Source organism: Saprolegnia diclina (assembly GCF_000281045.1).
Source record: "Saprolegnia diclina VS20 unplaced genomic scaffold supercont1.23, whole genome shotgun sequence".
Classification (NCBI taxonomy): Eukaryota; Oomycota; class Saprolegniomycetes; order Saprolegniales; family Saprolegniaceae; genus Saprolegnia; species Saprolegnia diclina.
In genome coordinates, this window is record NW_008246090.1 from 1 (window position 1) to 9642 (window position 9642).

Genomic DNA, 9642 nt, shown 5'->3' on the forward strand with positions numbered 1-9642 from the left:
GCGCCGGCGTGCGTCCTCGGACTCGAGGGGCGCGCATCAACCATGTCGACACGATGTAGGCCGCCGCGCCGCGCGCGCGCTGACGGTCGATCCCTTGCAGGTGCAGACTGGTCCGTGGCGCCCACGGCCCCTCTGCGGCACGCCTCCCGTACCCGACTATGGCGTACAGCACCCGGCTGCGCACACCCGGCGCTTCGTCGAGACCACCTTCGTGCAACAGTACCGATAGCAGCAACACGTGCGCAAGGCTGTCGAAGGCCTCGAGCGACCATTGCCTGGCGCAGCGCTGGGCGGCCGGCGTCAGACGATCGACGAGCGATGGCAGTGGGATGAGCGCGAGCATGCACGCCGGCAATGCGCTCATCGTGTGCCGCATCGACACCATCCTCTAGGTACAGGTGGATCGCTGCTAGTAGCTAGGTGGTCAAGAACCGCAAGAGATACGAAGACGTTTGGCTCGGGGACACGTTCGTCCGGCGTGAGCGTCGGAAACGCGCCGATGATGGCGCCTGCGCAGAAGGAGCTCAAGCGCCGCGTGCGCCACGGCTCCGTCGCCTACCCATACACCGCAGTGGAGAAGGCTCATACCGCTGCCATGTAGCGTAGTGCCAGATAATGCAATAACATCGTGTTTTCGTGGCTTAAACGCGAGCGCCCACGTGCAAACCCAACGGAAACTAGCCATGACCGCAACTGTCTTGACTAATAATGCGCACCGTGCCGCGCTAAGCACTAAAGCGGCTTGGATCTTAGCACCAGGAAGAGACGTGGAGTAGTGGCAGTGAGCGCTGTGGAGAAGAAGTGCCGTGACCAGGAGCTCCGTCTTGCCCCCGAGCTACATTACGCGTAGCGTTTGCGCCTTGCTGTTAGTCCACGGATATCCCTCGAGCAGGAGCGCAAACCACTGGATAGCGGTTATCCGTTGCTATTCAATGGCCAGCGCTCCTCCTAGCGGTCCGCAGCCACGCCTCAAGCAGGAGCGCTAACCTGAGCGCTAATCATTGAATAGCGGAGGATAATCCGAAGGTTTGCCATTTCAGAAATGCAAACCTTCGGATTATCCTCCGCTATCCATTGATTAGCGCTCAGGTTAGCGCTCCTGCTTGAGGCGTGGGCTAAGGTGTCAAATGACAAAAGCGGGTGGCCTGCCAGACATCTTTAGTAAAACCATAAATATAGCATACAAATACATAGAGTATATTTCGTAATAGTTATATTCTTTTTTGGAGACTGTCCCACCAGAATTTATAATTTACGCGTGTCGCGCTATGCCTCGATTATCTAATAAAACCATCGATTATCGCTGCTAATCGATGGTTTTTTGGAGGTGAAAATGGCCACGCGCTATGCAAGCCACAATATTTAACCCATTAACCCATTTTGCGGTGCAACAGTCACACCGCAATGACTTCGAACTTCGATCCCACATCACGTTTTAAATAAAGAGCGCTTGATAAGATCTTAGATACCGAGAGCCTCCGGTTACGGGTACGGATAGCCATGACCAGATCACCGTTGCAATCTTCTCGCTCGCTTCAACAGCATACAAACGTCCAGTCACGACGGGACCACATTTTCCGAAGAGCTTTTATGGGCGCCTTGAGCAGCTCGTGCTACGTCGGCCGCGCAGACGTCGCGCCCATGTACCTGCACCCGAAGCGCCGCCTCCAGGTAGACATATCTACGTGCCTCGTCCCCTCAACGCGTGTGCTGCTGCTTGCTAGTCATTCAATGGCGCGGCGCGGCGAACATGGGAGAGCGCCCAAGGCTGCTGCGTGGTGCAATGGAAGCGCGACACCCATGCCGATCCCGCAGGTACATCGATTGACACGTGGGCCCGCTGGGATGGCGCTCATCTTGACGTAGGCGACTGTGACGAACTCTACAGCGATGGTATGCTGCCCGCCATCCGCATCATCCGAAAGCTCCCCACGTGCTCGTGCATCTTGTCGACGGGCCTTCCGCGCAAGATCATCCATCAAGCTAGCCTTATACGCACGTCGTCGTCCAAATCCCATGTGGCTGTGGCCAAGCGCAGCCGCAATGTGGTGCGCTGGGACTAGGCTGACGACCGTATTTATGCCGCATTGTTCGTCGCGCAGTCCAGTGATAATGTTTGATGTGCGTCTTGTGTAATGCTCACGTGACGACGTCGATGGAGTTGGAGTCTTGCCGTGCGCCATCGGTCCCAACCCAACGGAGCTTCGAATCCGAATCCGGTTTATATCCGAACAACTGCGAGCAGCAGCACATGTGGCAGGTGCGAGCGGCCGCCCGGCGCCTCGGTCCATGGCGGCGTGCCTACGCGACGAAGAAGACGGCTGACGACTACTTTCTGCCCAACCTTTTTGGCAGCGTCCACTCGACGACGTTGTCGCCTTCGAATGCGCCGACACGTAGCGAAGCCGAGGAGATGTACGAGAGCGACATGGACCTCTTCGATGCAGGTACTACAACCCGAGCTTGAATGCGCAGCGTATGCACGTCGATCTTAGAGCTCTCATCGCTCTTGGGCCCACTGCCCGACAAGGAAGACGATGCGGCTTACGATCCTACGTCGCCACGGCGCATCGAGCAGCCTCGCCCGCCGGTGCCTCGATACATTGATCCGCAGCCAGCGCACTACACGTCAACACCACCAACGCCCGTGCAGGCAGCACCAACGACGCCTGTGTGGTCCACGTCAACGGTGGTTGGTGACGTGCATATTCTCAACGGCCCGTGCTCGCTCGTCCACGGCAACGTTCTCGCGGGGTACAGCATGCATGTGTCATGTGTTGTCGATGGCTCATGCGCTTCCTCTAGGACGCAGGTATCGTGGAGTCGGCTCGAGGCGCAACTGCGAGCCTCCGCCAAGGGCGTTTCCCTAACCTCGTCGCACACCAACGACGAAGGCGCTGTGATCGACGTGCTCTTGTCCAGCGCTGCGTCGACCACCATCGTCCTCAACACCGGTGGTACGTCAAGTTACAAACGATTCGCAGATCAGCAGATGATTGGGCTTCGTAGGCCTGCTTGGCGCCGGTATCCGACGCGCTATGGAGCTTTCCCACGCCCGAGTCATCTTGATCAACCCGCTGGGGTCGCCCGAGACGTCGCCCGTCCCTGTGGGTCTGCGCTACATCAGCGGTACGTGTCATCCAAGCCTATCGCGATGGTCGATCGTCATGCAGGGTTTGGCGCTGTCACGTACGAGCTCGCCCTTCTCGCCGCAATCAAGCACGACGCGTAGGCAGTTTTGATATAGTTAATCGTCGCAGCGACTAGAAGGACATGTTCTTGTGGTCCAGGACATTCTGCTCGTTGAAGACGAGCGACGGGTGCCCGAGGAGCGACGTCACGACCTTGAACTTGGCGCGAATGAGCTGCAGGTCCATGTGGATCTTCTCATCGAGGCTGTTCTACGCACGATTTCAACTAAGAACGACTAGGATCTGAGTATCATCGTACGACGAGGGCGTAGTTGCGAATGCGCTGGCCGAGCGACTCGATCGACTTGACCGCTCTGTGCCAGAAGATTTTGTGGCGACACCATTCTGTCGAGAGGATGAGCGGCTACCTCGGCGGCAGCGACGACGCATCAGCAAGTAGCATTGCGCTCCAGAGCAGGTAGCAGCCATGGTAGAAGCCGACTTCGCTGCCAATCTCGTAGCCTTTGACCTCGCTACGCGCCTCGTCAGGTCCATGTCGTCTTCAATGGGTGTACCCCAAGTCGTTGCCTTCTTGGAAGCCGAGGCGGCGGCCTTCCTCGACGCCCTGCGCATGGCCCTGGACAATGCACTGCTCCTCGATGCGGTCGACGAGGTCGAACACGTCGTCCATCGTGTCTTGGCGCCGCTTTTGAATTGTATTATACAGGTTTGCGATCGCTTTTGCACCATGTGTTTAAAACAATATGGTCCCGCCGAACCGCGACGCTCTCGCTTCTGTCGTGCATCTACCTTCATACGATATACCTTGCGCTGTGTTGCTGATAGCGCTCTCGTGTCGGGCTGTGTGCATGTCGGCGCGGTCGCCGCTGTTCAATCGACGCGCGGTCATACTCTGTTGTAAACTGCATCGATCTGTTGGCAACAGCCTGTCGCATTTGATACTCTAAACATATTCGTTCATAGAGGGTCGCGTGCGGATTGGCCAAAAAGATGGGAATTCTTGGTTGGTGCAGAAAGCTGGGACCGAGTGACTGGCCAGTGCGACTACGGCGCTTGGCGGCAGCGAATTTCATTCAAAAAAGGGAAGAACCAAAAGATAAATAATGGGTACGTAAGCATGCATGGAAGCAGGAGGACGAGGCTCATGCATGATGGTGTAGTCCAGATCAAGGCTCACGAATTGCGCTCGAAGACCAAGGCCGAGCTCCTCACGGAACTCGATGACTTCCAGCAGGAACTCGCCCAGCTCCGTGTCGCCAAGGTCACGGGCGGCGCCGCCTCGAAGCTTGCTAAGATCAAGACGGTCCGCAAGTCGATCGCCCGCGTCTTGACGGTGTACAACCAGACGCAGAAGGAGCGCCTTCGCGAGAAGCTCGGCAACGGCAAGCACGTGCCGGTCGACCTCCGCGAGAAGAAGACGCGCGCCATCCGCCGTGCCCTCACCAAGTCGGAGAAGGCCATCAAGACCCTCAAGCAGCAGAAGAAGGAGGCGTACTTCCCCAAGCGCCGCTACGCCCTCAAGGCGTAAATGGATGGACTCCTCTATGCTACCTCGATCGACTCGCTTCTAGGACGTGATCAAGCCAAATATAGTGTCTTTTTCCCTTCTTGGCCCATGCCAACGACGACGACGCGCCTTGCGCCCACCCGCGACCGACGTCCACACCATCCTATCGACGATACATGCTGCTTGCACTTGGTGTCTGTCGTTGCAGTCAGCCCGCATGCACTTGGCCATCCAGCTGCAATGCGTCATTCCGTGGCCAACACGTTAGCTGCTTCGATAGCTCGCAAAGGGCGTCGAGGAAGTGGTCGAGCCTGTTCGTGAGATAATATGCCAGCAGGAGCTTGGATTCGAGCTCGCAGAGTCGACTGGAGCTGAATGGCAGGCCATCAGATCGTTGGTGGGTACTGGAGAAGGTGCACATAGGACGTGCGGACAGAGGGCATGGAGGTGGATGATTAGATAGAGGTCGAGAGTAGTACAATCATGGCGCTCGTCGCAGCTCGACGGTCGGCATCTCGAGGCTGCCGGCGTTGAACGCCGCTAGGATCGCATCGCGCTGGCGCGTCATGGCCTCCAAGACGCGGTCTTCGTAGCAGACAAACGCAAGCCGCGCGCGCCACCGCACGGCCTTGATGTAGTCGCGGTACACACACATCGCAATCGTCGCGGCTTCGTGGACCGGAAAGCCGAGTGACCCGGTCGAGATGGACGCGATCGCAATGCATGTGGCGCCGACCTCGCGCGCGCGCTCAAACGCGTTAAAGTACGTCCGGTACAAGGTCGCGGCGCAGTCGGGGCGGTTCGTTGAGGGCCCGACGCAGTGGATCAAGTGGTCGACGCCGGCCTTGAACCCCGGCGTCGCGACCGCATCGGCCACATACCGCCGCGTGTTGCGAAACTCGGGGCTTCGTAGCAGCACTGTGAGCTCCTTGCCCGCGCGGTTGAAGACGGCGCCGGCCGCGCCAATGCCAAAGCTCAGGAGCGACGAGTTGGACGGAAAGATGAGGCAGTCGAGCTTTGTGCTGCCAATGCTCGTGACGCGGCCAATGTCGCCGCGGACGACCTGCATCGACGAAAAGATAGCGTGCTCGATGCATGTCTCGAGAAAGGCCTTGCACGCGGGCGAGAGCTGCACCTTGAACGGCGGCATTGGTAGCGCCACATGCGGCAAAATCGCAGGGTTGACCTCGCTAAAGTGGGCCTGCGCCAGCCGCCGCCACAAGAGATCGTCTTCGCCATACGCGCAGAGGCCGTTCGTCGAGAGGACGACGACGCTCAGCGCATGCGCGGTGCTCGGAGGGCTCATCTCGAGGAGGCTCTGGCAAATGTCCTGGTTCGCGAGCAGCTCCATGGCGGCGACGAGCCGACAGAAAATGAACCCCCGAAAAATAGACCCACCCAACCGGCGCATCCGGATATCGAACGGCAAGTCCGATCTTCGACGATCAGGCAAGCTTGAAGTTGCGCCTTCTCGCCTTGCCACGTATTAGGATGTGACCACTAGCGACAACTTGTACATCGCTTTGTCCATGCTGCTGCTTGAACAGCTCATAACTTGAAAAATGAGAAAAGCTAATACGTGTTTAGGCAGCGTCGTTATCGCGCTGGCCTTCGTCGTGGGCAGCCGGCTCTTCCTCATCTTCTTCATCGTCACTGTGCAGCACACGGTTGCGCGTGCCGAACGGCTCGGTACGGGGCTCAACCTCCAAGCAGCCGTCGTTGAACCGATGCAGCGTCGCTTCCCGCGCAGCATGGAATGCATCAAAGATCGTCTCTTCGTAGCAGATGAAGCCCACTTTGGCGCGCCAGCGGTAGGCCTTGACGACGTCGCGGTACGCCGCCATCGCAATGCGGCTCGCCTCTGGCACGGGAAAGCCGAGCGACCCCGTCGAGATGGACGCGACCACGACGCAGCGCGCGTCGAGGCGTATGGCCTCTTGAAACGCGTGCACGTACGTGAGGTAGAGCCGTGACGCTGCGTTTGGCATGCGCCAGTAGGGCCCAATGCAGTGGATGAGGTGGTTCGCGCCCGAGTTGAAGCCGGGCGTGACGACGACCTCGGCCGTGTCGTAATGGCGATTGCGCGTGTACTCGCGCGTCGACACGAGCAAGTCGAGCTCGATGCCCGCGCGCTCAAAGATGGCGGCGGCCGCGCCAATTCCGTGGTTGCGCAGTGACGGGTTCGTCGGGAAGACAAAGCAGTCAATGGGCGTACCATCGAGATTCGTGATCGTGCCAATGTTGCCGCGGACCACCGACATGGCTTGGAAGAGCGACCGCTCCATCGTCGTCTCGATAAACTCTTTGCAAAGGGCCGAGACGGAGGGTACCTCGGCGTCCATCTCCCATTTCGGATGGCGACACAGCGCCGGCAGCACGGGAAAGGCCACGAGCGGCGCGTACGGCCGGGCCGGGCCAAAGTGGGCGTCGACGAGGCGTGCCCAGAGCGCGTCGCTGGCGCCATACGACCGCAGCTGCTTGTTCGTGAGCACGACGAGGGCAAGCGGCGCGGCCGTCTCGGCCATGCACATCTGCAGTACGCTCGCCGCAATGTCTGGGTTCAGGAAGAGCTCCATCCTCGTTCTGCTGTTCGAAATGGAAATGGAAAATCCAGCAATAGAACCAGCGGCGCCGTCGAGAGTGACGATCGATTGAAACAAGAGTGTAGGTCTGGCTTCGACGCGCCACGATGCCAAGCACACAAGGCCCAGGCTGCTAGGAAGAGGCTTGCTGCGTGTCTATTCCCAATCTATTATCGCGTTCTTAGGCGAGGCTACCACCCAGGGACAGATGCCCACGCGTCTCCGTCTTCGTCCGAGTCGGGGACAATGTCAAACATGGTGTCCATCACCGACGCATTTGGTGCCTGCGTGCTCGCAGCATTCGATGCCGGCGCAGTTTCGCAGGGTTTCATGTCTCTATCCTCATCCTCATCTTCATCCTCATCTTCGTCGCCGAGGCTTCGTTGGGACTGGGACGCCAGCAGGGTACCATGGTCGTCGACCACGGGCAAGTCGGCCCACGACAGCATGTCTTCGTCAAATGCATCTTCGTCTTCATCCCCGTCCTCATTCCGTGTGGCAGGGTGCATGACCAAACCTTGACGCTAAGGCCATGCACTCGTATACCAATGCACCTCGCACATGGCAGGTCTACCTGAATCTCAAACGGAAACGAAATGTGCGGCGACATGGACGATTTGAGAATCGTGAGCGTCCGCGAAAACGACGTCGTGCGCTCCAGTATGATCTACCCTTCAGCGTATTGGCGCGTTATAACAGCAGACAGCACGCACGCGAATCGTGATGCTGTGGGCCCAGGCCACACCCAGCGCCGGATGCGAGTACGCCGGCGCCCCTACGTCCGTAACATGAGCGCTTGTATGTGTAAGGGGGTACATGATCGACGTAGTACCGTCGTGGTGCTTGGTGGTTGCGTGGTTGGTCACGACCACAAAGGCCTCGTACGCCGCAGCCAAGTACTTGAGATTGCTGGCGACGTTCATGAGCAGCATCTGCCGCTTCGCCAACGACATTTCAAGGCCGCTCTAACCTTGTGTCGATATCCGAGGTGCTTTGCAGTGGCTACTACCTCTTGGGCCAGCGACGCCAGCGAATCGACGAGGAGCATTTTGCAGCTGCCCGTCAAGTCGGCTGCGAGACCGTCAAGACTACAATGTTCGTGAGAGGAGAGACAATGACGCTGTGCGGACGCACTGCGTTTGGAGCTCGTCGAGCGTCGAGACTGGCACGAGGCGAATGTGCTGCGCGATGGCTGCAACCTTGGCACACAGCGCCGCCTCGGTCGTGTAGGCCATGGGCGACAGCCGTGCGCGCGCCATCTCGCAGATCCTACAAATGCGGTAGGTACACTGCATGTCATTAGTATCGCGAAGGAGTCCTATACCGCTTGGCGCTGACGTTCTGGCCGCTGTTGAAGTACAAAATCGTCGTGTCGGGATACTCGATCGCGCAGAGCACCGCGAGCTGCATGCAAAACTGCGACTTGCCAATGCCAGAGACACCGGCGAGCTAGGTGCGCCATGGAGTCGTAAAGGGATTGGGACGCTGCACCTCGGTGATGGCGCCGCAGGGCAGACCGCCGTACATGCCTTTGTCAAGCTCAGCCAGCGTCGTTCGGAGGCTCGATGGCGAGTTGACGCTGTTCATAAACATGTCAAAGGCCTACGCAGCATGAGCTTTATGCAAGCTGTAGCGGCAGCGCGCACGAGCGTTGGCTTGGGGCAGCTGCGGAGCGCGATCCGGGCCACGAGGTGCTAGTACACGATGGGCGGACGCCAGAGTCGGGTGCCATGTACCTCGAGCTCGGTCGTCGAGACGTCGAGGATCTGAGCTGCCTCCATCTCGGAGACCTGGACGAGCCGCTTGAAGCTGCGGATACCCTTGGCCTCGAGCGCCGTCGCCGCGACGCCTTCTTGTGCCAAGACATGCCGCAACATCGCGCTGACCGGTTACTGCTGCCATCATATCCGGATAGCCACGCACGACCTTCATTCGGCGCTCCGCCAACTGATCACAGAGCGCACTCACGGAGCGCACTTGCGGATCGCCAACCGTGAAGGTTCAAAAGAGATCATCGCGGACGTTCCGACCTGACGATGAGCTTGGCACTACTCTTGTTACTCAAGCTCAGGACACCACAATTAAGGCATTGGCCGGACACCTCGAGCCAGGAACCGCTCGACTGAAGTACCAGCTGGTTGCTCGTCATCGCGCAGGCGAAAGGCGGTTGATTGTGGATACCGTCATCGTTGACGTGTGGGGTCATCGCGGTATCGTACATGTATCCGTACCAGTGTGCAAGCTGCATTTATGCCACCTACGAGTCCCGCACCAATCTTAAAGTACTTTTCAATTTGCTTGCTGAAATGACAACGACGACGACGACCAACGACAAGACCAACAAAGCGCCAGTCCACATGCCCCTCGCGCTGCACCTGGCTGCTGTCGTGCCTGCCAGCGT

The 9642-nt window shown here is 58.7% G+C and overlaps 8 protein-coding genes across 8 annotated transcripts; 3 read left to right on the top strand and 5 right to left on the bottom strand.

The window, feature by feature from the left end:
- Window positions 1–172: 172 nt before the first annotated feature.
- Window positions 173–385, bottom strand: SDRG_07781 (hypothetical protein; the record flags this gene model as incomplete). Its single annotated transcript, XM_008613635.1, has 1 exon — window positions 173–385. A coding segment is annotated over one exon (213 nt), but the record flags the coding sequence as incomplete, so codon positions are not given.
- A 1205-nt stretch (window positions 386–1590) lies between these two features.
- Window positions 1591–2063, top strand: SDRG_07782 (hypothetical protein; the record flags this gene model as incomplete). The annotated part of the gene is made up of 3 exons (XM_008613636.1): window positions 1591–1671; window positions 1725–1815; window positions 1867–2063. 3 exons carry the CDS (start codon window positions 1591–1593, stop codon window positions 2061–2063), a joined length of 369 nt encoding a protein of 122 aa, XP_008611858.1.
- Window positions 2064–2251: 188 nt separating this feature from the next.
- SDRG_07783 (hypothetical protein) lies at window positions 2252–3232 on the top strand (the record flags this gene model as incomplete). The annotated part of the gene is made up of 5 exons (XM_008613637.1): window positions 2252–2447; window positions 2496–2754; window positions 2806–2957; window positions 3010–3129; window positions 3174–3232. The coding sequence occupies 5 exons, from the start codon at window positions 2252–2254 to the stop codon at window positions 3230–3232; spliced, it is 786 nt and encodes a 261-aa protein (XP_008611859.1).
- A 31-nt stretch (window positions 3233–3263) lies between these two features.
- Window positions 3264–3822, bottom strand: SDRG_07784 (hypothetical protein; the record flags this gene model as incomplete). Its single annotated transcript, XM_008613638.1, has 4 exons — window positions 3264–3401; window positions 3451–3505; window positions 3560–3664; window positions 3707–3822. The coding sequence occupies 4 exons, from the start codon at window positions 3820–3822 to the stop codon at window positions 3264–3266; spliced, it is 414 nt and encodes a 137-aa protein (XP_008611860.1).
- A 474-nt stretch (window positions 3823–4296) lies between these two features.
- Window positions 4297–4680, top strand: SDRG_07785 (60S ribosomal protein L35; the record flags this gene model as incomplete). The annotated part of the gene is made up of 1 exon (XM_008613639.1): window positions 4297–4680. The coding sequence occupies one exon, from the start codon at window positions 4297–4299 to the stop codon at window positions 4678–4680; it is 384 nt and encodes a 127-aa protein (XP_008611861.1).
- Window positions 4681–5087: 407 nt separating this feature from the next.
- On the bottom strand, window positions 5088–6029 carry SDRG_07786 (hypothetical protein). The gene has a single exon (XM_008613640.1). It carries the CDS (start codon window positions 6008–6010, stop codon window positions 5141–5143), a length of 870 nt encoding a protein of 289 aa, XP_008611862.1. The 5' UTR covers window positions 6011–6029; the 3' UTR covers window positions 5088–5140.
- A 144-nt stretch (window positions 6030–6173) lies between these two features.
- SDRG_07787 (hypothetical protein) lies at window positions 6174–7254 on the bottom strand. Its single transcript, XM_008613641.1, has one exon. The coding sequence runs from the start codon at window positions 7233–7235 to the stop codon at window positions 6243–6245; it is 993 nt and encodes a 330-aa protein (XP_008611863.1). The 5' UTR covers window positions 7236–7254; the 3' UTR covers window positions 6174–6242.
- Window positions 7255–7386: 132 nt separating this feature from the next.
- SDRG_07788 (hypothetical protein) lies at window positions 7387–9123 on the bottom strand. The gene is made up of 10 exons (XM_008613642.1): window positions 8978–9123; window positions 8888–8935; window positions 8733–8843; window positions 8566–8690; window positions 8376–8510; window positions 8251–8329; window positions 8074–8206; window positions 7955–8016; window positions 7816–7908; window positions 7387–7765 (listed from the first exon to the last, which is right to left on the bottom strand). The coding sequence occupies exons 1-10, from the start codon at window positions 9116–9118 to the stop codon at window positions 7433–7435; spliced, it is 1260 nt and encodes a 419-aa protein (XP_008611864.1). The 5' UTR covers window positions 9119–9123; the 3' UTR covers window positions 7387–7432.
- Between the last annotated feature and the right edge of the window lie 519 nt (window positions 9124–9642).